The sequence below is a fragment of the Eptatretus burgeri genome, chromosome 17 (assembly GCF_056783735.1).
Source record: "Eptatretus burgeri isolate ZD-2024b chromosome 17, Ebu_testis_v1, whole genome shotgun sequence".
Taxonomy (NCBI): domain Eukaryota; kingdom Metazoa; phylum Chordata; class Myxini; order Myxiniformes; family Myxinidae; genus Eptatretus; species Eptatretus burgeri.
Window position 1 is genome coordinate 9,633,208 of NC_140977.1, and position 27,869 is coordinate 9,661,076.

At 44.8% G+C, this 27,869-nt stretch overlaps 1 protein-coding gene across 1 annotated transcript in view; it reads left to right on the forward strand.

Annotated features, from left to right (window-relative positions):
• Positions 1 to 483: 483 nt before the first annotated feature.
• Positions 484 to 27,869, forward strand: part of LOC147009267 (uncharacterized) — a 43,753-nt gene continuing 16,367 nt past the window's right edge. The window contains exons 1-8 of the mRNA XM_085863020.1: positions 484 to 532; positions 1,717 to 1,956; positions 3,875 to 4,029; positions 13,181 to 13,229; positions 18,244 to 18,395; positions 23,950 to 24,036; positions 24,435 to 24,476; positions 24,696 to 24,744. Coding sequence (XP_085719146.1) covers positions 484 to 532; positions 1,717 to 1,956; positions 3,875 to 4,029; positions 13,181 to 13,229; positions 18,244 to 18,395; positions 23,950 to 24,036; positions 24,435 to 24,476; positions 24,696 to 24,744 — 823 coding nt within the window. The remainder of the gene's footprint in view (positions 533 to 1,716; positions 1,957 to 3,874; positions 4,030 to 13,180; positions 13,230 to 18,243; positions 18,396 to 23,949; positions 24,037 to 24,434; positions 24,477 to 24,695; positions 24,745 to 27,869) is intronic.

Below are 27,869 nucleotides of genomic sequence, written 5' to 3' on the forward strand. Positions count from 1 at the left end.
GCCCCCCCCCCCCAAAAAAAAACACAGGCAGCATGTGTTTATTCTGGCTCTTGTGAGCATCATGGGCTTCGTTATACAGTCCTGTTTTGCGTTTGTGCAGAAGAGAAGAGATACCTGGTCCTTTGCTGCCTTGAACCCCAATGCTGTCCCCTCGTGCTTCGAGATACAAGTTTGAATTGGCATCTTTTTCAAAACCAGGCCAGTCTCATCATCATTGAACATCTGCTCTGGCAGGTACCCCTTCTCGATGAGTTGCGAGAGTTGAGCAAGGAACGTTTTGGCCGCCTCGTGCTCCACAGAGGCATGCTCTCCTGCAGTTTGGCATTGTGGAGACTGTAACGCTTCTTGACGTGGTCAAACCATCCCCTGCGCGCACAGAATTGACTGGGGCCACTCGTACCCGCAGTGCTCAGCGCATCAGTCGTAGCCGCACCCGTATCACTCGTGCTCGCGCCACTCGTTTTTCCAAAAATTGATGTGCCCATGATAATCCCTGAAAGTGTGAAGCACAAGGCCATTAATGTAGAAGCAGGTAATACGTGCTGCTCATGGAAGATATGTTTTTTTGCATTAGCGCAGTTGCTGTATGCGTGACTGGTGGACGATGTGTTTTTTGCATCCGCAATAACTTCCAATACGCGAAGCACGTGGTCGCAAATGTAGAAACAGGTCGCTGCAAATACGGGGGCTCCACGAATGGCAAATCCACGAATGTCGGGGTCCGACAGCACTGACTGATTGGATTGATTGAAGAAGAGGAAGGCAAGTAATAAAATGAACACACAAGATGATGGAATAGGTGAGCTGCTTTGGGGGACTCAATAAATATTTGAATGCGGCGCCATAATAGCCAACATCTGGATCGGTGATGGCACCTGCCAATATGATGGTGAGAGATGATGATGGTGAGAGATGATTATGGTGATAAATGATGATGATGAGAGAGCATGCAGGAATTTTAATCTTTTTGTTCTTCGTTCATTTGCAGCACAAGGCTGTGGGTGGGGCTGTGCCCCTGAAACAGTGCCCTCTGTTGGTTAGAGCAGTAATTCGTACTTTGTTCAAGGTGCCAATGATAGCTCGCAACTCTTCACAAAAGCCACCGTGAGGTCTTTCACGTCCACCAACAAATGCTGACACCCGTTTAACATCCATCCAAGGATAAATCTACCTGCGAAACATCCAGATGACGTTTCCAGCTCGGTCGGGATTCAAACCCAGGCAAGACAGCTAAGAGGAGAGTCTGCGTACCTGTAGTCCAGGCCATCCTGTCAGACCGAGGAATTTTCATGAAAATGTAGTACGAGGTAATAAAATGCAGCAGAAATCACGCCTCGTCGAGTGGATCAAAAGTGTTACTGTTCTTATGAGAGACAGCAATTCTTTTCTGAAGACAACACCATTGTTACGATCACAGGATGAAAGAGTATCTGCTGCAGAAATGGATGCAGATGGAAGGAGAGACCAGTCTACGTGGCACATTCTGGGTGAAACAAATGTATCTGCAGAAGACAGAAGACATGAGATTATTAATGATTGTATTACATGCTCCATTTAATATGCCAGCCACTAACCTGTTCCATATCAGCAGAGAGTGATGCAGCTGTATTTTCTTATTATCAGTGGTGGTTCACACTATTGCTCTTTTTATATCTCACCTTAACCATTTGCATGTTTATTATTGCTCCCAAATTGATTGTTTTTGTGATTCCACAGATGAAAAGGTGAAGGCAAACCTTGCCTCTTACCCTGATGTGCTGAAAGAGTGCTGTGCCTCTCACCCTGATGTGCTGAAAGAGTGCTGTGCCTCTTACCCTGATGTGCTGAAAGAGTGCTGTGCCTCTCACCCTGATGTGCTGAAAGAGTGCTGTGCCTCTCAACCTGATGTACTGCATGAATATATGTATCAAAACATGAGCTTCGAGACGTTTAAGCGCTTCCTCGCTGAGAAGGAAGGTGAGTCCGGAGTGCAGATTGTGAAGCTGCGGGTCAATTGTCTTGGGATGGAGTGGGCGATTACCACGATGGAGGTTTTCTGTCAACTGAACAATATTTGTTTTTTTTGATATATATTTTTCTTATTATCTCCAATGTAACATCTTCCTCTACTTCCTTTTCATCCTCATCCTCCTCTTCCTCATTCCTAATCGTCCCCTCCTTCTCTCATTCCCCCCGACTCCTCTCCACGTCTTCGCATCCTCTTCTCATCCTCTTCCTCCTCTCTTCTTCTTCTCTCTGTCTCGTCATTCAAACCTGTCCTGAAAACTTTTAGATTGTTCTTTGATGAGCCTTCTCCAAAGCAGCTCATTCCTTCCAATGATGTGATCAAAACAGAATTACATATCATGAGATCGAGTATAACACGGTTTTTATAATATGCTTGCCCTGTTGTGTCTGGTTCTAAAATATCCTCTTTAATACCCATCCACAAACTTGCTTGATTTATTGTTGTCCAATACAGTGTGAGGTGCATTTGTTCTGTCCACAATTTTTTTGTCAAATTACTGGTTTAATTGGAGAGGACCAGAGGTTTGGTGTCGGTCCGTCCGTCCCACCTGTGGTTTTTCAGAATTTTTTTCACACACCCTTTAACATATCCAACTGAAACTTGGAACATGTATTTATGATGACAAGTTACAGAAGAAGTTATTTTAATTTTTTTTAATTTTTGTCTGCAATGTCGAGGCTCGTATGACAGCTAACACACAACGCACAGCAAGGGGGCATGAGACAAGAGGGGTGAGAGTGGGAAGGACAAAACAGTGGGGAACAGAGACATGAGGAGATCTGGGGAAGGTAGAGGGATGGGGTGGGGAACATTCGGGTATACAAGATGGACACCACAGGGACTTTCAGGAAGGAAAGCAGGGAATTTGAAGGTGGTGGGTTTGCGATGGATTAACAGGAGTAGAAACGATCGAGGTTTTGGATGGGGAAAGATAAGAGGTGGTGACGAACAGCTGTTTTGAAGGCCTGGGGGGAAGCCTGGAGGGGACAACAAGCAAGTTTGAGTTTCAGGGCGTTTCGTCAATTTTTCACAGAATTATGTCCTTTTAGGATTTAGAAAATGTCACAGCACGAGGGTATATGTATTGCAAAGCAATTCTCGCTCTTGGTCCTTTATCCTTTTCCTGAACAGAATCCCCCAATTCGTAAATTTATCTTTATCACTGTTGTTTCTATGTGTGTCCGACAGGGGAGTATAGAGGTAGCGAATATACCTCTGAGCTGTCCAGTCTGGGTTTGATTTTCATCCTGATAATACACTGTTGAATGACCAATGAATCTTTCCAGTAAGGGCTGGTGTAGATTTTGTCCGACTCTTTTGGCTTTGATGAAGGGTTAACACCCGAAACGTCAGCTTCTTCTCACTTTCAATCACGGATATATCACCTCGATCAATGTTCTGTCGATTCCATCCATGTTTATTGAACTCGGATTGGTGCTTCGCAGGTAGGGCATTGCATCACAACCGTGCTGTTCCTCAGCTGGACGTTACGTTGGGTGTTCCGTCTGGTAGCATTAGTTGGGGGGGCTCGTTAAATATCACTCGGTGTCTTTCACTAAGAGTTACTAAGTTATCGCCAGCACCCTGGACAAATTCTTGCCTTCACCAACTCCAATCATGTCAGGCCTGGCCAACCCGTTCTTCAAAGACTTGGGCTAATCTTACATGCTCTACGAGCCCTTCACCCTTCACACAAAGACATGGTACAAGAGGAACTGGTTGGTCAAGAAGAAGAACAAGCCGGTAATTGATGAAACTGAAGACATAATTTCCACAGGGTACACATCTGAACACGATGTTGTTCTTTCGATTGATGATTGTCTGTCACAATATCTGTTTAATGTGGATATCATCTCATCTTTGCAGGATGTCGTCTCAGTGTTATTCAAGAGGAGGACAATGAAGAAGTGAAAGAATGTGTGGAGATGAAGGATAATCAGCTGAACGAAAACGAGGGCATTGAGACTGATGAAAATGAAGAGGAGAGTGATGGGTTGATTAATATTGACGAGATGAGCCTGGTAAGGAACACATTGGATTACATATCCTGTGTATGTCTGTATTATACAAATTACTTCCTCCTTTTTAGCTCCAATGAGATTTTTTGCAATTATTGAGAGGAAATATTCATTTAAATACAACATCATTCTTTCTGGCATTGCCAGGCTGGGTGAGCTTTTCCTGGTGGTGGTTTCAAGTCATGTTGGGCATTGAAAAGTTATGCAAGTGTTGGCCTCGTGGTTACCTTTTGCTTGCTGGCCGACGGCAGCACTGCCTGATCCTCACATCCAAATATACACTAATAGCGGCCTTTGGTGGCTTCAAGATGGACGTCAAGGTCCACTTTTGGCACCTTAAAACCTTGCCCATTTTCTGAAGTGCCTCCTCCCAAAATTTAGGGTCTTTAGGTGCTCCAGTTTGATTGTGAAAGAATAACGCACAAACAAATACTCAGACACTTGAGAATATGTAAATAGATAGATATAATGAGGGAAATCAAATTATTGGTGAGATGTCAATGGCTCTTGATATTTATATGTAAACTGTGATGGGCATTGCACGTGGTACGTGCTTGGGAGCCTCCTCGGTGCATGTTTCTGTCTCTGTTTTTGCTGATTATTTGCCAGTAAGTGATGAAATCGGTCCGGCTGCTGTGTCGCATTGGGATTCTCATGCTCGGCTCTCCATACAGGCCGGCAGTGTGCATACACCTGTTTCAAGCAGTACAGCCAACTATTTTTGTACATTAACTTTTAAATGAATTGATGCTTGTCATGACATCGTTATCAAAATCTGATGTCAAACTTCAGAGTTTGCCGGGTTCACAGGGCATCGGTATATTACGCTTCTTCCGATTGCCTCATTGGGCACATGTATGCATTTAGAGAATGCAGGACAACTGAGTTGGAGTTCGTCCGATTTCCGCTAACAGCACATGTCGCTCGTAAACTGGGCCAAGTACCTGACTTTCATTGGCAAACAAAATGAAGCTCGCTCGGCAAATTAGTTTAGCGTAAAGTGGCAACAACAGTTACTGCAGGTAGTGATATGGGGCTTCAGCTGGAACTCAAAAGGTTCAATTTATCGTTCGTTTGTGATCCCTTTTCTTAAAAATTAGATGGTCATATTATATATATATAATTTGGTGTGCGTGGTGTGTGATGTGCGTTTGACTTGTATGCAATCTTCAACCGAAGGACAGAATGAGCTGAAATTTAATGGTTGTACTTCAGGTGCGCCCAGGACAGTTTTCGGCATTTAAATAATTCCATAGCGTGGAGGATCGGGGTGGGTGGGGAGAATGGAGTGGGGGGGGGGGGTAGTGTCACGCCACTCCTGGTGGAAGAGTATATTAAAAGTCCCAGCAGTTTCCATTATTAGAATGGTATCTTTGTATGTAAACCTGATAGAATCGAAAACTTTTGGCTAATTTACATACATTCTCCATATTTTATGCACTCCGAACCCACTGTACGAAATAAGTTGAAAAGTGGTGGTTATACTTCGGGTCCAATTGGTAACGTTCTTCTAAGTTGGGATGGCCACCTCTAACTTGGATTTTTTTGTACTTTTAAGTTGAAATGAAGAATTTTCATCAGAAGTGAGTGAATGATCAAACATGTGCAAATGCGCTGCCACGTCAATGGACAGAATACCTTGAAAAGTGGATGTTATTGTCAAACAATCAATCAATCTCCCAGAAGGTGTACAAATCATTCTAAAATATGCCAGTTCTCTGTGTTATCGCATCATGAAAACGATAATTGTCATGTGTGCGTGCGCGCGTGCACGCGTTTGTAGGAAGAGATGAGTTGAAACTTGGCGGTTGTACTCAGGGTGTTCATGGGAATGTTCTTCGTTGGGATGACCATCAAAGGAAGAACAGTTGTGCCGAATAGAATGGTCGTGTTTTGTTGTTGTATGTGAATACTAAAAAGCTGAAATTGAGAAAACTAGTTTCGTCAATAAACGAGACGGTATTCATAGAATACCTCCCTCGCACAGTCTTGAGAAGGACTTGGTACGAGCCAACTCTTGTGGCGGCAATGTTGTCATTACATCAATCCACACTTCCGAGGTAAATGTGTGCAAATTATACTTTGAAAAGTTTACTCCACAGTATATTCATAAACCTTTACAAAGTAGCTTTTATTCTCGTTCTCGGGTGTTTTCATAATATAATTACCAAGGCTGATAAAGACGCAAGAATAGATCGATAATGTCAATCGGGAGATCGTTGAAACGTCAAACTGGTGCTCTTCTTCTTCTTCGTCTTCTTCTTCTTCTTCTTCACTGTTTTTCACCAGCTGAGCACAATAAAGGCTGAAGCGATTACAATGGTTCTAATTTTTAACACGAAGAAGTGACATTGTCTTTGGGCATTTGTTGTGGGTGTTCTCCTCCTCTTCCCTTTATAAGCGGTGAGGTCAGATGGCACCAAGCTTCTGTCCGGCCTTGACCACGATACTACTCCACCACCCGCTGTTCTCAGCCAACTCCCTTCACTCTCGAACCACCTTGACCTTACGGATATCCCTCCTTTCAGCACAATCCACCAATGTCAACCTCATTTCCTCCAATCTTTCTCCCTCGATCTATCCACTCTCTTTGCCATTCTCTCTTCCCCCATCCACACCAATTGTCCAGCCCATCTCAGCCAGCATTTCACCTATCTCCCCATCAAGATCATCTACACTCCATGTTCATCCATCCTCCTTCTATCCACCTTCTTTACCCCTGCAATCCTCGTGACCCAGTTGTTCTCACAAACCTGCAGCCTCTGTTGTTGACTCTGTCAGTGCCACTGTCTCCAGGCCGTAAAGGAAGGCCGGCATGACACACAACATCAGAACCTTCCCTTTCAATTTTCTTGATATTGTTACGGCTGTGGAAATTCGCATTACAACATAAAGGGCCCTCAGGTGAGATATATCGATAGGTACATGTGTAGTTAGCCCAAACCCATTGTATAGAGGGAATTTATGTGATCCATTCAGGCTGCGATCCTCCAGTTAGTCGTTTTTCTTTCTCTATCTTTTATTTCAAACAAACAAAAACCGCCAACGATGCTGGTGGGTTTTTTCCCACCATTCTTCCCCACGCTTGGTGTGAGGGAAGGGGGAGGGCAGCTCGCCGCCAATTGGTGAATGAACAGCGTGAGGCGGTCAGGGTGAGGAACGCCCCTTTTTGAGAACCCTCTCGAAGGAAGGTGGAGCCGAAAACGGGGCGGAACGAAGGGCGGAGCCCCGCGCTATAAAAGTCGGACACGGGCAGGGCGCGTTCTCTCCCTCTTCCTGCGTTCTCTCCCTCTTCCTGCGCCCTCCCTCTTCCTCTCGCTCTCTCCCTGACTCGTGAAACTCGCCTCCGTCTGGAGTCGTGGTTGGGTCATCGCCGAGCTGTGTCGTCGTGGTCGAGTGTCTGCGTCGGTGTGGAGCCCGAGGAGCTCGTTGAAGTCGAGCTGTGTCGTCGTCGAGTCTGGTGGAGGATGGCGAAGGAGACGGAGCTCGGAGTGGAGGTCGTGGGAGGAGGACTCGACGGCCGCACCAAGGGAAGTCCTTTCTTTTCTTTGGGTTTGTGTAAATGACTGGGGTGGCGCCTGTCCGACAAGTAGAACTGTTTAAGTGTTGTCGTGTGTGCGCGTATTCGGTTTTAACTCTTGCTTTCGCTTTATATGTGCATTTTGATTATTGTGACTGTAAATACGTGCCTTCCGTGCTGGTCTGTGTGAACTTCTTCCCCGTTTTGCTGCGTCCTTTCCTTTGTTTGACTCTCCATCCTGCTTCACGTAAGGGGTTCGTAGTGGGTGCAACATCCCGGTAATTAATCGGAACCGTCAAGGCCGACGATAACACCGCTCGGTTATCACTGTAGCACGGAACGGACCGCTTAAGCAGTTCGTGTCCGGAGTCGGCCTGTGGCGTGGTACCATCGCACGGTTGACCATTCGCGCAGGTACTTAGGTAGATCAAATTTGGCGAGCAACCCTATCCTGCGCAGGTGGGCAATTGTGGTGAGGTTAAACCCCCACCCGTGACTAGCTCCCGGCGTTGTTCCGAGAGGGTCACGACTGAATTGTCCGTTCCGGTGGGCGAGGCGGCCGCCATTCGAGTCGAGCGGCCAATCGCACGCCGGCAGGCGCGAATTCGCAACAATATATTTGTCTGCGATTACTCCCTCCATCCTCCTCCACCAATTCACACCCACCTACCTGAATCCTCCTCTGCATTACACTTTATTTAATTCACCATGTTAGTACTGAGGGGGGTTTACATCATCCAAGTAATATGCACCATATTGATCGGTCATGAAACATGCGCTAAAGTTTCAATTTCATCCGTTGAATGGTTTTCGATGTACGCTCTTAACACGAGAACTGGCACTTTATAACTGCTGGTCGTGACGACCGGGTACCAAGATGTACTGCTTTGATTGGACACCTGACCCATTACATCCTGTTTCATTGAATGCAGAACTGATCAGACCAAGGGGATCCGTTTGTGCACCTTTTTCATGGAATTTCCCAGGTGGATATAGGAGACCACTCCTGAAGTGTTCAAAAAAAAAATGCAAATACGCAAAGCTCGAATGTAGAAGCAGGTCACACTTTTCGATCCGCGACTTGCGGGACCAGGAATGTCGGGGTCCAGCAGTACCGGACACATACAAACATGAAGTGGAACTGGAGGGGAAGCCATAACCAGAGGCATTTCTGCGTGTGTGGGGGAGTGCGAGCAGTGCATATGGAGTGAGGAATAGAGTTTTTGATGAAGAGAGCAACTCCGCCACCAGGACGAGGTTCAGGTCTGTCATACAGGAGGAGGGAGTAACCGGGGAGAGATACCAAAGAATCAGAGATGTCTTAAAGAAGGAAAGTTTCTCTTCAGCAGATTATGTCTGGTTTTTCAATTTTTCACATTGTTTGAAGGCAATTTCAAAAGTAGACGAACTTCAATGTTTCCCGAAACCTGCAAGCTTGGTTAAAGCAGGGATTGATGCACCATCTGTCTGTGTTGCGAATGAGGAAACGGTGAAAGCTGGTGCAGATGAACGTCCCAGACTTGCTTGTGGAGACAGCGATGTCGAAGCCAGAGATTGGAAAAAATACAAACGTCAAATGTTCCAGGAGACCAGTTATTTACTCATCTCTGTCTTGAATTACTATTGATTTGATGTGCTATACTGGACTGTCGTGTCCAGGGCCGGTTAACACCAGCCTGGACGGATATTCAAATGATTTAAACTCGGAGGCAAACAGCCGAGAAGCTTTTGGCGATTATGGTGCGCGTGGGATGGGAAGCAGCAGAGGCGCCCACGAGAACAAAAGCACCCGGGTTTATTCTCAAACCCACAACAAATAAACGAACACAAGAAAATTCAACAAATAATGGTTTCATGAACATGCATCAAAGGGTGATGATGAAGACAAATCAGAGTGAGTTATTGAAAAGTGAGGTAAAACTAGATCCAAATTTGAGACATCACCACTCAGTCACAAAAACAGACAAACGTAAAGGTAAAAATATAAAATAATTCCCTCTTTCTGCCGGCACTCAGCTTTGCATCCAGAGATGAACGTTTTGAGCCTGGTAGTCATCGAGCCTCGAAGTCACCGTGCAGAAACGTACCAGACTGCATGAAGACGCTCTCCGTGGCCACGTACGTGAGATGATTCGTGCGGGCGTCCTCAACGCCAAAAGCCGACAAGCTGCCGTTACAGTTCCTTCTCATGATTGAAATTGCCAACACCGATCCTTCTCAATACCACGTCCACTAACAGCAAATGGCAGGGCGTTCCTCTTCGATCCTCCAACAAGGGATCCTGCCGAGTTCGACCTGAGAGAGACACTCGTCTCCTTCGCTTCCTCTCCTCCTAAAGTGCACAAACTTCGCAACTCAGTCGAAGAGACAATGGCTACTGTCTTGTTCCAGCACGCGGGCAAATTCGCACCAGCAAGGACAAAGAGAGCAAGCGGGAGAGAGACCCCTTCTGTTCCAGCTGTGTTCCTCACTCGATCCTCTTCCCGATAATCTATCTATAATTCCAGCAATCTCTGTGTGTCTGTGTGTGTGTCTGTGACCGCTGTTTCTCGACAACCACTCGTCCGATCTAATTGAAACTTGCCAGGTATATTGCTGGGGACCTGAGTATGTGCCTTTTCAAGGTTTGATATTAATCGGACAAGTGGTTCCCACGTTATGGCCATTTATTTACCAAACCAATGACAGGACTCGTTGCTGCGTATGTGTGGCCACATTCCCCATTACGGTTTACAACGTACAGACTTCCGGATAGTGATGACTTACTGTATTCTAATAATTTCTCGATTTCTTAGGTGCATTTATAGAGAAACACAATGCCCCAATCCAGTTGTCGTTTACGAGAGCGAAGGAACGGCCTTTGTGGTTGTTTGAAAGTTTTTTTTGCACGTACGGGCACACGAGAGCGAAGGAATGGTGTGTGTGTGGTTGTTTCTGGCACGCGGTTTGAAAGTTTTTTTTTATTTTAGTTTTTAAAAAACATTTTGCACGTACAGCCACGCACGTACGGGCATGCACTAGTACTCCCAATGACGACATCCTGACCAATCATGAACGTCGGGGACGTGGCCTACTGGTTGCGATTCCTGGGAGGCGGGTTTTTAGTCGGCCGGTTGTTGTTGCTGTAAGAACGTGGTTCTTTTTTATGGCTCTCCTTATAAATGTAAAAATGTAGGAAAAGGTCACAGGGGGCAATCACATCCTGGGAGAAACAAGCCTGAGACCCCACCTTGTGAACACAACACCACCCCCCGTGTGGTGACACGTAAACATTATTCAGCGTTCATTTTTCCTCAAGTAAAATTGCATCGAGACGTCTCCTACTCATCCACGGACCATGCTACACCATACAATTCTGTCTTCCTTTGAGATTCCAACATCTACCCCCACAAACGTAACAGTACTTCCCGTTGTATTTTGTGAGCCAATAATTCATTGTTTCCGTCTATACTACATTGGTTCTGTATTTCATGGCTCCGTACAGTGCTTCATTGTTTCCGTACAGTGCTTCATTCTTTCTGTATGATTGCACAGAATATGTAAATATTAGTTTGTTTATAATAAAATGTGTTTTCATGCCTGTTTCTCTTCATTTCTAGTGACAATGAAAGTTCATTTCTCCTCATGTACATGATTGCTGGAGTTTCATGTGGTTAAGACTGTTGAGATTGTTATGTGTCCGCTCCACAAAGTTACAAACGTACAAACACGTTTTCACGTTGCTGAGCGTGAAAATTTACACTTTTACAGTGAGGGTATATAAAGCTTGTTGTTATTATGTGTGCAAATAGGATGCACCGCAGCATCTGCTCGCAGTTTGTAAGCATGCCCCACGAGTAATCCGAAGCGCTTTTGTTTCACTCCATGTTTTTGCCTTTATCAAATTTGGGACTGGGAGATCATCTCCAGACCGAGAGAAGGACGCTTTGGAATCGTATTCAAAGGAAGGATCATTAACTCTGCAGAAAAGGTGCAAGCTTGTGGTATATGTACTTCCTTTTCTTTCCTTTCAGCTTCTGGGAGCTCGAGCAAAGCTCGAAGAAGAGCGAAAATGCAGAACAAACAAGAAAAAGAGCAATCAGAGATAACGACCCTCGCCAGGACTTTTGTCTGGTGTTTGTGCCGTTTTTTGTGTTGTTTTGTTGTGGTGTATTTTGTGTGGTATTCATGTACTGGTGTGTTGCGTAATTAATGAGAGACATAACCCGAACAAGCAAAAAGCAAGGATGACGTCATCAGGAAGAACCTGGATAGGATTCACATTTCATCTGCTATTCCTTCACCCTCAAACCCATCAAGACAGCCAAGAGAGCCTTATTCCAAAAAAAAAATCAAAAAATCGACAAGAACCCAGATCAAAAAATTTAAATAATTCTGCCTGCCAGACCATGCATCTGATCAGGTTGAAATTTAAAACAAATATTCCCCATCATGACGAGATCTTAATTTTGAAGTTTCATGTCAATTGCTGAAGCGGTTCCAGAGATAACATTATTTAATATTTTCTTCAATCCAATATGGCTGCCAAACCATGTGATCTATCAATTATTCCTGAAGTAGCTTGCACAAACATGGCTTGGGGAACATTTGTGTGAAGTTTCCTCTCGATCTGTCCAGCCATTCTGGAGAAGAAGATTTTTTATAGCTTTCAGGGTAAATCCAATATGGCTGCTAAACCATGTGACCGATGACATTAATTTTCTTTCTGTGGACCATTTCATCCCAAGATGACCCTCAAAAATTTTCATACTGATCAGATGTAGCATTCTACATATGCAATTGTGACGTCATTAAAAAATCACAATCATTCCCCATGAGGAGTACTTGCCATGTGCCAAGTTTCATTTTTTTCCTTGGTGTGGTTTCATAGATACAGAGGTACAAAGCTTCTCCATTTTTTTCAATATAGGGCTGCCACACCACGGGGCCTCTGATGTCATCATTTCATGAAAACATTCTACACGAGTAGTCACACCAATGGTGAAAATGTCGTCTCAATCCGACAAGCGGTTGCAGAGAAAAACATGAAAGTTCTGTGCGGACAAACAAACGGACCAAAATGCAATACCCTCTCTTCTGGCGAGGGGAATCGGAACAGTACAGAAAGAAAACAGTGGAAAGCAAGGAAACGCAGACAGCACGATAGAGGGATACAACAGAGTGAAACTTGGAAGAAGAACGACAGCAAAGGGAGTTGAAGATTCCTCTGCATCTTCATATGGCTCCTTCATTTCTGTTTAGATGAAGAATGCGTTTCATGAGATGTACAGGCCCCACAATGTTGCTGTGGAAGATTCCATTTTATAAGTACATGGAATGACAATGGACAAGTAATGTGTATTGTGTAATGAAGATGGATGGCTGTGTTGGAGAGCTCACTCAAAAATGAAGGGTTAAACTTTTATTCACTTTCAGGCTGTATTGAAGATTGTGCAGGAGGTTTGTACATGATATCGGTTGTAAGTTTGTGTGATTGTTCAGAGAACGGTGTTTAGTCTGCTGAACTAACACAGTTTTGATATTTGTCTGCGATGGAGAATGCTGTCCCACGAGGACGTTGATTCTCTCTCGGTGTGAGTTCCAATTTTGTGGTTGTAATTATGGGTTAAGTTACTTTTGATTCTTCTTTTGCAGGTCTTGTATGAAGCTCCATCACTGAGTGAACCTTTCCAACCAAACAAACGTAAGTGTGGTTTTCATTGAAACTTTCAAACTTTGAAACCTGCAATCATAATTTACAAACTGTACTTTTGTGGCATTCATTTCTCACTTGTCACGAAACTATTCACTTTTTTGAAAGTAAATCAAAATCATCGTTGAAATTTGCAAACACCCGATTGGATTACCTGTTCTTTCAATAGAGATACCACTCTTACTTTTTATGATGCCATCTGTGAACAAAACTGAAAAGTATTTGAAATAAAGTGACCATTCATGTTTCAGACGGACTCCAATAACAAGCCCTGGTGAATCAATTTACATTTTGAGATTAAAATGCAATTTAATTCACCTCATTATTGGTCTTTGAGGTTCGATGGAATGGTGCAGAGGTAGCACACCGACTTTGAGGTGTCCAGTCGAGGTTATTTTCCCAACCCCAACAATAAGACCGCTGGAGTGGTGGTTCACTGAAAGCATGGCAAGTGATGCAAAAGGACACCTGAACAACTAGAACTCGCCTCGCGCACTCATTCTGAAAAAAATACCATCGTTAACCGAACACGCTACTATTGTGGCCCACTGCAGTTATGGCCTATATACCCGTATCATCCATGCATCAAGCCTGGTGTTGGCTCAATGGATAGGGTGGTTGGCTTAAGATCCTAGGGTCTTGAGTTCAAGCGCCTGTTATGCCATTGAATTAAAACCAGGTGGGTTGACCAAGCCTGCCATGCTTCTGAGGTTGGCAAAATGAGTACCAGTTTACTGGGAAGAGGGGGCATTACATCAGCAGCAAAACCATGCCCTGAGAGAATGATGCAGCCATGCAGCCTCAGGCGGCATTCGAATAAATAAAGAAATCCATGCACTTGATTTCATGACATGCATTGCCATTATCCATAGCTTTGTTGATTATTGATTGATGATGATGATATTTAATGACCACTTTTGTGCACATTAAGGCTAAATGGCATCAATGAAGGTCTGAAAGAAATTCAACCTTCAGTCCCCATGGAGTCAATCATACGTATGAAGTTTAGCATTGATTTGTTGTGATTCTGAAGAAAATGATTTTTCGATTAAATTTTTTTTTTCAATCCAATATGGCCACTAGACCACGTGATCGATGACGTCATAAGTTTAATTTTTCACACACATCGGGACGTAGATCACATAAGTGAAGTTTCAGATTTTTTGGGGGAAAAGGATTTTGATTCAACCAATTATGGCTGGAATACCACTTCACTGATGATGTCATTACTATCACCCGATATACTTCATGCGGAGTTGATGACATAAGCTAAGTTTCAATTTTTATTTTTGAGCTGTTTCGGAGAAGATGATGTCCAAATTTTTCCCTTTAATGCAACGTGCCTGCCATACCATATGACCTATGAGGTCAGAGTTATCAATAAAATGTTCCACATGGGGAGTCCCTCCTCTGCTAAAAGTTTTTCGCATCGATCGGCCAAGTGGTTGCAGAGAAAAATAATTTTAAACTGAAAATATATGGACGTGGACAAACACACAGACACACACAATGGGACAATGGGTGTCGGTGTTCACTGCGGAACATGCGTATGAGAGTGAACATCAGCTTGCGGCCTGTGAGCGGCACCGCGAGGTGGACCGAGACACTGGCGCATCTGCCAAAATCCCAGGTTGCTTTGAAGTCTCTACCTGAGCGGCGAATGTCAAGAGAAACACAAACATGGTCCGTTGCCATTTGGATCGACGCTGCAAGGCGGGCCGGACCACCGGTGCGTCCGCTGGGACCTCGGACGATTTTAGAGTCTCTTCGCTGAGGGGCGATATCGAAAGGAGAAGAACGAGGTACACTGCCATGTGGATCGCGTACAAACCAGACTCATGCGCGGGCTACATGGCGGACCCCGAAGGGGAGGGGCCGACAGTGGAGCGGGGAGGATGTCAGTGTTAAGGATGGGAGGGGCTGTGAATGAATTTGTAAATGCGAGTGCCTGCGCAGCACCGCGAACACTGGGTCCGATGCATCATTCGGCGTGTGTTCTTGCATTTATACATATATATTGTTGTGGTTTCGCCGGCACGTCGCCACGAGCACGACCCTCGATGGAGCGGTGGGGCCGTCTCGGCTCGATCGCCCGGAATTACTGATCGCCAGCCCAGAGAAGTCCGAGGTCGGTGGGTCCTGGTTATTTTGGACCAAAATACGCCAATGGGTAGATCACATGGGGTAGGGTTAATTGCCAACTTCAACTTACCTAAGTACCCACGTGATCCAGCTACTGGGGTTTTCACCCTCGGCGGAACTCTTACGGAAGCGATCCGCTTAAGCGAGCCTGTTCCGTGTGCGATGCCGAGCGGTTTTATAATCGCCGAATTCCGCCGGCCCGATTATCCTGTTACTCCGTTACAGCGGCAATGACTGCTCACTTTCCCACACGTACGACACAGCCAGCCAATGGAAGTAATACAAAACGAGCTGAGTACATTCAAACAATGGGGGTATATTTATTTTCAAATGATGGGGGGGGGACTAGGGGAGCACGCAACAACAGAACTAAACCAAATACCAGGCAATGCACGTATGTACAGGCAAAACACTTATGTAATTCACTACTTACGGAGTGGTGCCACAAACGGACACATGCACACGCAGACAGAAATGGACCCCCTGGGTCTTTAATGGGACCTCCAGCCCAGAGGACAGTCGGGCTGAGGGTCAGGGTAGCTCGCTACCTTGCCTCGAGCGCGCGGCTGGGCGTTCCCTTGGTTTGGGACTCCGTGGTTCGTCGATCCGGCACGGCTAACCCAAGCGCGAGGGATGAGGAGCCAGGATCACCACCAGCGACGCGCTAAAGAGCAACCGGCCGAGAGAGAGACAGCCGTCGCGGACTCCATGCCTCGTATCGAGATATGACGTCCCGAGATATGTCTTCTTAGATGTGATCTCCCGAGAGATGTCCTCTCCCAAGCTGTGCGGCCGCGCATCTCTTCGCCCTCGTCGGGCGGGGGCCAAAGGGGGGGGGAGGAAAATGTCTCCGCCCACCTCGTTCACAATCTGAGGTGGCGAAGCCCCTGACTGAGCGAGGAGCCCACTCCTCCCACTCTGGGCGGAGTCCCGCTCTGAGGTGGTGAAAGACCTATAGCAAAGTCCTTTTTTCGAGGAAGATCAGCTTCCCTTCTTATCCTCCTCTGCGCGTTCCACCCCTCCCCCACTTGGGCGCTCCGTCAAGCGAACTGGTGGGTGGGGGCTTAACCCTTCACCCAGTAAGCTCGCGGGGGATGCTGGGAGCTGAGGGGTTGCAGCTGTCGTTTGTTGCAGGAGATGGGGTATTCTAATTACAAATCGCAACGCATTCACACATAATTACCCGCTAGACTAGGGAAAGGGCTATCTATAAACATGTACTTACCGAGATAACTAATCTATAGGAACCTCAATGGTTGAGTGCAATAGCCTTCCAGATCCGCAACAATATATATATATATATATATATATATATATATATATATATATATACATATATACATATACTGTATTTAAAGTACCAATGGAAAGTCTACCGCCCCCCCCCCCCTTTCAGAAGATAAATTAATACAAAACTACAATATCTTCATTGGATAAGTGTCCACCCCCCTGAGTTAATACTTGGTGGAAGCACCTTTGATAACAATTACAGCTGTGAGTGTGTTGGGATAGGTCTCGACCAACTTTACACACCTTGATTGGACAATATTTACCCATTCTCCTGAACAAACATGTTCAAGCTCAGTCAAGTTGCGTGTGAAACATTGATGGACAGCAATCTTCAAGTCATGCCACAGATTTTCGATTGGATTTCGGTCATGGCTCTGACTGAGCCACTCAGGGATATTTATCTTTTTGTTCCTTATCCACTCCAGTGTAACTTTGGCTGTGTGTTTCGGGTCGTTGTCATGCTGAAAGGTGAACTTCCGTCCCAATTTCAGCTTTCATGCAGAGGGCAGCAGGTTTTCCTCTTGAATTTTTCTTTATTTTGCTCCATCCATTCATTGTCCCTTCGATCCTGACAATTGCCTCAGTCCCTGCTGATGAGAAACATCCCCACAACATGATGCTGCCACCACAATGCTCCACAGTCGGGATGGTGTTCTTTGGGTGATGTGCTGTGTTGGGTTTGCATCAAACGTAACGTTTTGCATTTAGGCCAAAAAGTTCCATCTTGGTTTTGTCAGACCACAAAACTTATTGCGACATAGCTTCAGAATCTCCAGAGTGGTTTTTTGCTCACCTTAAACAAGACTTGAGGTGGGCTTTTTGAGTAATACCTTCCTTCTTGCCACCCATCTGTTCAGGCCAGACTTATTGAGAGCTTGGGATATTGTTGCTGCTTGCACACAGTGACCAGTCTTTGCCATAAAGTCGTGTACGAGTGGTGCGTCACACTACTGCTCTGTACATACAGTATCTTACCTTAACCATGTGCATGTTGATTAATTCTCCCAAAATTATTGTGTTTGTGTTTCTCACAAATGAAGTGATGAAGTCATGCCTTTCCTCTCACTTTAATTTGCTGGAAGAGTGCTGTCCCTGTCCACCTTATGCACTGGAAGAGTGCAGTCTCTTTGACAGTCCCAGTCCCCTAACACCAAGTAGGGCATTGCATCACAACCGTGCGGCTCCTCAGCTGGACGTTACGTTGGGTGTCCCATCTGGTAGCATTAGTTTGGGGGCTCGTTAAAGATCACTCGGTGTCTTTCACTTAGAGTTGCTAAGTTATCGCCAGCACCCTGAACAAATTCCTGCCTTCACCAACTCTAATCATGTCAAGCCTGGCCAACCAATTCCTCAAAGACTTGGACTAATCTTGCATGTTCTATAAGCCCTGACCCTTTACTCGAGGACATGGTATAAGAAGAACTAGCTGGGCTAGAAGAAGAACAAGCCGTTAATTGATGAAACTGAAGACATGATTTCCACAGTGTATAAATCTGAACACGATGTTGTTCTCACCATTGATGTTTGTCTGTCACAATATCTGTTTAATGTGGATATCATCTCATCTTTGCAGCATCTTGTCTCAGTGTAATTCCAAAGGAGGACAGTGAAGAATTGAATGAATGGGCGGAGATGAAGGATAATCAGCTGAAGAAAAATACGGGCATTGAGACTGATGAAAAGGAAGAGGATGGTGTCGAGGTGGTTAATGTTGACAAGTGCAAGGTAAGCAAGACAACGGATCATGTATATGTATGTATGTATATGTATATATATATATATATATATATATATATATATATATATATATATATATATATATATATATATATATATATATATATATATATATATATAAACTTACCACCTTTTAAACCTTTAAATATCAACAATAACACTGCGTGTAGTGAATGTGTGAACTTATTTGTGTACAATCGTGTCCTCACTGTCAGACAAAACGGTCACGGATGGTCACTTGAACCTTCAATGGTGACTTCATAGCACAGCTGTTGAACAACTGTTTTGACTGTCAGTGATTAGCCAAGGGGTACGGGATGATTTTAATGAGCTGCACATGATGTCTTGATATTGGCTTTAAAAAGGCCAGTGCAAAATGGGCATTTCAATCAACATGCCACGATTGTCAAGGGATCAACGGCAGTGTGCCTTGGGCATACTGCAAGGGGGATTGAGCTACCGTGAGGTGGCACGTTGCCTTGGCTGTTCACACCAGACGATATCGTCCCTGGTGGACAGAGACACCCTCCACAATTCTGCAGATGACAGACCTCGATCAGGGAGGCCAAGAGTCACCACTGCAAGGCAGGACAGGACTGTGGCGAGATGCGATCGTTCCAATGTTCCCCAAGCCATCAAAAGTAACTTAACCCATCCGACAGATGGTCCTAAGTCGGATGGCTTCAGACATTGAAGACTGAGTGGGACAGAATCCAGCAGCAATCCATCCAAAGACTGCTAGGCAGTATGCGCCGACGATGCACTGCCTGTATCCAAAACAATGGTGGCCACACACGCTATTGAAAGGGGACTGACATTGCACCCTGTGCTGTTGTGTACTGTAGAACAAACTTATGAGATGGTGTATCTTGGTCAAAAACTTGACATGTCATCAATAAAATGCCAATGTTTCAATTAGCAATTGATGGTTTGTTTTATTTTGAACTGTTACAATTTTATTACATTTCAAACAAGTGGTAAGTTTCTTTTGCGTTTCAGTATATATATATATATATATATATATATATATATATATATATATATATATATATATATATATGGATAAACACCACACAAATTACTTCCTCTTTTTTTAGTTCCGATGAGATTTCTTACAATAGTTGAGAGGAAATCATCACTTAAACACGTCATCCTTTCTCTTATCATGTACTCGCAGGGTCTGTCTGGCACTGCCTGGAATGAGGTGGGGGGGGCGGGGGGGTATAGGGTAGGGGAAAACCTAGCAGGCACCCGCTGGATCAGCTTGTCCTGGCGGTGGCTTCAGGACGTGTTGGACATTGAAAAGCGATGGAGTTATTGGCCTCATGGTGGTTACCTTTCGCCTGCGGTCTGACGGCAGCATTGCCTGACCCCTGTTCGCAATATCCACTTTATAGCAGCCTTTGTTGGTTTCAAAACGGATGTCAAGGCCAACGTTTGGCACCTTAAAACCTTGCCCATATTCTGAAGTGCCCCCCCAAAATTTGAGCCTTTCGGTGCTCCAGTTTGGCTGTGAAAGGGTAACATACAAACAAACACACAATCACTTGAGAATATGTACACAGGTAGATAGATAGATAGATATGATGAGAAAAATCCAATTATTGGAAAAAGACGTGATTGGGTCTTGATATGTACATGTAATCCGTGATGGGCATTGCATGTGGTTCCTGCATGGGAGCCTCTGTGGTGCATATTTCTGCCTTGGCTGTGGCTGATGATTCTCCAATAGGTGATTAAACCGGTCCAGCGGCTGAAAGGGGGTGTATCGCATTGGGATTCAGTAATACTTGTGAATGTCTGCAGCTGTGGAGGAACCCAGGTCGGGTTTGAAAAAGCAAAGGGCTGACCTTTATCCTGTTTCCTAGTTTCTTTATGCAGCTTTGTGGCAGAAGAACATGGCAGTTAATATATTTGAAAATCCTAGTCACCTGGGGTGATTGATTACCTGAGAGCTGAGTATTGACTCCCTCCAATTATGGGTGAGAGACATGATTGGGTTCTTGTTATTATGTCTACATATAGCTCTTTCTAATCACCGACTGACGCACTGCTATAAAGCTGAGTGCTTGTACAGTTCCTTCTGAAATTTTGCAAGCTGAAAGAACTAAAAGCCCATATTGCAGGACAGGTCACAAAACTGTCTGTAAATGTCTGTCAATTAAAATATCCGTAAACAAGTCAGCCAGTGTGGATTTCTTCCTGCTCACGGAGGGTCAGTTGACTGAAGACAATGGTACATCATGTGAGACCCGCACAATCATTCCTCAACGGAGCTAGTACTGTATTTATTGGTTTATAGCACTGTACGATTAAAGAAGTGTTTGTGGGTTTTTGTCATTTACGGACGATGGACAGTGGGAGAAAGTCATAAACATTCTTCGGTTAGGAACCTGTAAAGGGAACCTGTGTTGGGATTGTAAAAGGGCACACATTCTTCATTGCATCATCCACTGAAAGTGTCAAATTACTGTTGTGCTGTTCTGTGTTTATTGTTTACTCAGGAATTGAACTCAGACCAGACAGAGAATTGCTATCTCTGATGGCAGCCTATTACAATATATATATATATATATATATATATATATATATATATATATATATATGTATATATATATATGTATATATATATATATATATATATATATATATATATATATATGTATATGTATATGTATATATATATATATATATGTATATGTATATATATATTGTTGCGAATTCGCACCCGCCGGCGTGCGAACGGCCACGTAACTCGAATCACGGTACGTCGCCCACCGGATGGACAATTCTGTTGTGACCCTCTCGGACTAACGCCGGGAGCTAGTCACGGGTGGGCCTTTCGGCCTCACCACGATCGTGCCAATCGGCCCCCCGCGTGGGATAGGGTTGTTCGCCAAACTCGACCTACCTAATTACCCACGCGGAGGGTACACCGGGCGATCGCACCTCGCCGCAGGTCGACTCCGGACACTGGCCACTTAAGCGACCCGTTCCGTACTATCGGGATAACCGAGCGTTGTTATCGTTGGCCTCGACGGTTCCGATTAATTATCGGGCATATTAAGCTCACTACCAACCCCTTACTTGAAGCAAGATGGAGATTCAATTAAAGAACAGACGAAGTGAAACGGGAAAACAGTTCAACATGATGCACATTTATTCCGCGGCACACGGAGAGCACACGTATACAATTAAACAGAATGCACATATATCAAATGCTACAAAAGAAACACAACAATGCATATCTACATCCGACTACGCGAGCACACAGCAACACTTACACAGTTTTACTTTACAGACGGCGCCAACAACACATTTACTCAAAAGCAAAAGAAAAGGGCCACCCTCAGACAAGGGGGGCAGACGGGGCCTGTGGGCCAATATTTGCGCGGGACCTGAAAGAGCGGTCAGGTCCGCGAGACCGGGTGGATCCTACCCGTGTCTTTGTGATGAGCCGCAAATGTGGCGGCGCAGCGGTGCCCCGACTTCGTGCTCCTTCGCGGGTTTCGTTGGCACTGCTTGGAGTGGGGTGGGAACGGGGCCCCCTTTTCACACTATCTCAGCGCGGGGGGGAAAAAGGAGGGGGAATTGTTGATGCTCTGGGGAAAGAGGATAGCTGGCTTGCTTGGGTCCCGTGACGAGCGATTCCACCGCGACCTCGTCGCCGACCGCCGTCTTCCTTGCCTCGGACCCGAGCTACTCGGACTCTTCCCCAATTCTCCTCAGCCGACTGCAGCAAACCACCTGTACGCCCTCGCCTCCCGACTCCACTCCGCGCTCCAACCCGACTCTGCCCCAAAACTCTCTTCGCCCTCCCCAGGCCGACTCCCCGCTCCTCCAAGGCCGACTCTGTGCTCCAACCGACTCGACCGCGCTCCAAGCTCCAGGCTTCCTCTCTCTGCAGCTCCCCGACAGACTCTGAACCCCGACAGACTGCTGCTGCCACACTCTGCCGCTGCCACACTCTGCTCTCCAAAACTGACTGCCCTCTCTTCCAAAACCGGTTCTTCGAGATTCGCCCCGCGCTCGGCGCTTTATAGTTCGGCAGGAGAACCCATATGCAAATTTCTGGATCAGAACGAGCTCGGGGGTGGAGCCACGCTCGCCCATTGGACGGAGAAAAAGGGACATTGGACTAATCTAAATTCAATAAACGTATCAAAAAAGAAAGGTGCTAACTTCACATGTCAAGTTGAATTGGCTGACTGTAACTGCAATTATTGGCTGATGGTAACTCGAGTCGGCTGTTAACAACGTGTGACGTGGAAACAGCGACAAGAATATCGCAATCACATTTTGTCTTCAACTTTGAATCATGAACTCTGTCTCTCAGCGTCGCCAAGCAAACCATTTGAGTTACATATTTTGACCTTTGCATTTACATGAAAAATGATTCTACCATTCCTGTAAACTGTGAAACAGAGCTCATTCTGATTACTCATTCTTCATTCACTTGATTCATTTCGCTGCTTGCAGAATGCAAGTGCATTCCACTTCATCAAATGGTGTGAAAGTGGAAATTTTTGCGGCACATCAATATCCGGCATTTCACATGACAATGGAGAAGCACAAATTTAACAACGTGCGAATATATTTGTTTTTTGCGTTTTTTTCTCGATAGATTATCAGATAACAGTACCAGATGGTACAAAGAATGCATGTGCTGTACATGTGCAGTTAACAGTCGTGCTGCATTGAGTAGCAAGCAATGCACTTCGCCAGCACGTGGAGGGTAGGTCGACGCGTTTCTCAACGACACTATTGTACTTCAGCGTCCACAAATCAACATAAAAGTCGCTTCGTCGTTTGAAGCAAGTTAAAAAAGCAGGGAATTTCAATATTTCTCGAAACCTTCAAGCTTGGTTAAAGCAGTGCTGCCTTGGTTCCATACAGTTCTTTCATAGCCTGGTGTTGGCTTAAGGGTTAGGGCGGCAGGCTTTGGATTCTTGGGTCCTGAGTTCAAATCCCGCTCAGCTGTTGAATTATCACCAGGTGGGGTTAACTCGGCCTGTCATCCTTCCGAGGTCAGAAAAATGAGTGCCAGCATGCTGGTATATTGTGTCGGAGTGGAGACCCGTCCAGGATTGTACCCAATAGCCAAGGAGACTGCTTCGGCAGCACCAACGCTCTGCACAGAGTCTGGTTCCAATCTCCTCCTCCTTCATTCATTCCGTATGATTGATACAGAGGATGTAAATCTTTATTTTTTAATAAAGTGTGTTCTCTTGCCTGTTTCTCTTTATTTCTGGTTTCATTGAAAGTTATTTTCTCCCAATGTAAGCATTCGCTGTGGTTTCTTGTGGTTAAGATCATTGAGGTTGTGTCTTCTGCCCTCTCCGCAAAATGTCAAATGTCACAAACACATTTTCACTTTGCTCATCGCGAAAATTTCCACTTTTACAGTCTGGTATATAGAGCTTATAGTTATGATGTGTGCACATAGGATGCACCACATAATCTGCTTGCAGTCTGTAAGCATGGCACAAGAGTCATCCATAAGCACTGTTGTGAAACTCCATGTTTTTGCTTTTGTTATCAGATTACAGACTGGAATGTTATCTCCAAACTTGGAAAAGGACGGTTTGGAATCATATTGGAAGCAAGGAACGTTCATTCTGATGAAAAGGTACAAGCACACACTTCCTGTTCTTTCTTTTCGGTTTCTTCGAGCTCGACCACAGCTCGTGGAAGAGCGTAAACACAGAACAAATCAGAACAGTTCAGAAAGAACACAATGGAAAGCAAGAAAACACAGACAGCATGATAGAGGGAGACTTGGAAGAAGAACGATAGTAAAGGGAGTTGAAGATTCTCCTGCATCTCCAAGTGTCAGCTTTATTTCTGTTTTGATGAAGGATGCTTATCTCGACGTACAGGCTCCACATTATTGCTGTGGAAGATTCCATGATAGGAGTACATCGAATGACAATGGACAAGTAATGTGTATTGTGTGATAAAGAGGGATGGCTGTGTGCTGGATAGCTGACTCAAAAATTGAAGGGTTAAACTCTTCTTCTCTTTCAGGTTGCGTTGAAGATTGCGCAGGAGACGTACACGAAAACATTTGTAAGTTTATCTGATTGTTTAGATAACGGTGTTTCGTCTGCTGAATTTTTACAGTTTAGATATTTGTCTGTGATTGAGAATGCTGTTCCCCGAGGATATTGAGTCTCTCTCGGTGTGAGTTACCATTTTGTGGTTGTCATTGTGGGTTAAGTTAACCTTTATTCAGCTTATTGAATGAGTTTGTTTCCTTAATCATTACTTTTGATTCTTCTTTTGCAGCTCTTTTATGAAGCTTTTTTACTGAGTCAACTGGTCCATCCAAACATTCGTAAGTGTGGTTTTCATTGAAACTTCTTGTAGTTTTTACAAAAGAAGTTACTAATTGCACTTTTGTGGCATTCATTTCTCACTTATCACTCAACTATTCACTTTTTTTTTGAAGGACTGTCGGACCCAAACGTTTGTGGGTGGACCCCGTGTATTCGCGGTTCATAAAATGTATCATGGGCCGAGTCATCGTTTTTTCATGGGATTTTTGATTTTCCCTTCTTAATCATGAACCGCCAGGAACCTATCCCTCCTTTTCCATTGAAACAATGCCCTGACATTCGCGGATTCGACATTCGCGGCATTTTTCAAGAACGTATCCCCCACGAATGTCAGGGTCTTACTCCACAGCAAACCAAAATCATTGTTTGAGTTTGCAAACACCCGATTGGATTGCTTCTTCCTTCATAGAGACACCACTCATACTTTTTATGATGCCATCTGTGAACAAAACTGAAAAGTATATGAAATAAAGTGACCATTCATGTTTCAGACAGACTCTAATAACGAGCCCTGGAGAATTAATTTACATTTTGAGATTAAAATGCAATTTAATTCACCTCATTATTGGTCTTTGAGGTTCGATGGGAAGGTGCAGAGGTAGCACACTGACTTTGAGCTCTCTGGTCGAGGTTCTAATGCCATCCTCGGCAATAACACCATCAGAATAGTGCTTTACTGAATGTTCATGGTAAGGGCCATAACAGGACACTTGAACAACTTGAACTCTCCTCACATGCTCATTCTGAACAAAAATACCCATCGTTAACTGAACATGCTACGATTATGGCCCACTGCTATTATGGCCCATATACCCGTATCATCCATGCACCCAATTACATCACATAAATTGACATTATCCATTGCTTTATTGATTGACTATGTTGGGATATTTAATGACCACTTTTGTGCACAATCAGGCTAAATTGCGTCAATGACGGTGAATATGAAAAAAAATTCAAACTGTATTCCCTATGACCAGTCGATCATATGTATGAGGTGTCGCATCGATCTGTTAAGCGGTTCCAGTAAAGAAGATTTCTTTTTTTACGTTTTTATTTTCAATCATATATGGCCACCAGATCACGTGACTGATGACGTTATAAGTTTAATTCTGCATTCATATTGGGTTGTAGATCAGACGTATGAAGTTTCAGATTTTTATGTCTCTGCCGACGAAGTCGCAGGAGGCATTATATTTTCGGGTTGTCCATCCATCCGTCCGTGCTTCTGTCTGTCCTTGATAGGATTTTGTTACCGCGATAACTTAAGAACAGCTTGAAGGGATTGAAGTCAAACTTGGTGCAAGTATTATAATGATGCAAAGATGAACTGATTAGTTCATGGGGTCAAGAGGTCAAAGGTCAGAGGGTCCCGTAAAGTAAAAATTATTTTACCGAGCTAACTTGTGAACCACTGATGGTATTTTGACCGAACTTGATATAAGGATTCATTATGATGCAAAGATGAACTGATTATATTTTGGCATCAAGAGTGAAAAGGTCAGAGTCTGTAATAGGTTTTCGTTTCCACGATAACTGAGTAACGGCTGAAAGGAACGGTCAAACTTGTTACAAGTATGTATCATGATGTTAGGATAAACGGATTAGATTATGCGGTCAAGAGTTCAAAAGATCAGCGGTCCTGTGAGGTAAAAATTCTGTTACTGCACTAACTTGCAAACCAGTAATCGGATATTGAACAAACTTGGTGCAAGTATATGGCCTATTATGATATTGATGGTTGCTGGAGGATGATTCAGAACTGCAGGGTCGACCGGAGTGCTCACTTCCTCAATACCGTCCACAGGCTTGTTTATTGCAGCTTACATTGAGAGACTGGTACCATCTCAGCCTTGGCTGTATGTTGGCAAACTCAAGGATGAGAGGGCAGCCGAGGAACTTCTGAACAGGCTGAGTGGGGATTTGGGGGGGTCTGGGTGATTCAGGGAATCCTAAATAGTTGTGGGGTGCCTTCGAGACTACCATCCTTGATGTTACCGATGGAAGTCTTGAAACTCACCGTCAGGCAAAGAAGAACTTTGTCTCTCAAGGAACACTGGATACCATTGACAAGTCGCAGGGCCAGACTTAATGGCAGAGCTGAGATGTTCAGGTAGTTGAGGCGTAAAACTGTCCGTGCTCTCAGGTTGGACAAGGAGGCCAATGTGTGAGGAATCTGTGAGGGGGTAGAGCATCACCTGTGGTCAAGTGATTCTCGTCCTGCTAACAGGAATTGGTGCATTGTGTTCCTCCAAGTCCGTCCCTCGGTGTACTGTAGTTGGAGCGGATGGTGATGGGCTCTTGATGGAGGAGTCCGAAGTGAAGACCTGCTGGGCCAGTTACTTTGAGTGGCTGTGCCAGGCTGATCCACTCGCTGTCAAGTTGGATGTCTGGGTGTTGCTATTTGTATTGCTGACCCGCGAATCAACTGTGATCCACCTTCGTTTGTGGAAATACGGGCTGAGGTGAACCGGATGAAATGGGGGTAAAGCTTCTGGGATCTGTGGCATCCATGCTGGACTTCTCAAGGCTGGTGGAAATGATGCACTCATGTAATTGCATGCAGTCTTATGCTCTTTGGAATACAGGCATAATCCCAACTGACTGGAAGAGGGGCCTTGTCCCTCTCTGGAAAGGGGAGGGTGATCGCCAGGACTGCAACAACTGTCGTGGGGTGGCGTTGCTCTCAGTGCCGGGCAAGGTCTTTGATCGGATATAATTCTTGAAAGGGTTCACCACCATGTGCTTGCTCATCAGCGCGTAGAGTAGTCAGACTTTACACCAAAGGTCAACCATTGACCGTATCCTCACCGAACACAGACGAGAGTTTCGGCAGGGGTTGCTTGCGGCCTTTGTTGATCTCTGCAAAGCATTCAATTCAGTGAATCGGGATGCCCTCTGGAGGATTATCATTCCTTGTGGGTGCCACTGAAACTGATCAATCTGATGTCTGCACTCCACTTTCGTACTGAGAGTACTGTGAGATGTGGGGGTACCATCTCTGACTCATTTCCAGTTGTTACTGGAGTTCGTCAGGCATGTGTACTGTCCCCCACACTTTTCAGTGCTTGTATGGAATGGATTCTGGGGAGGATGTCGGAGAGATGAAGCTGTGGTGCATCAT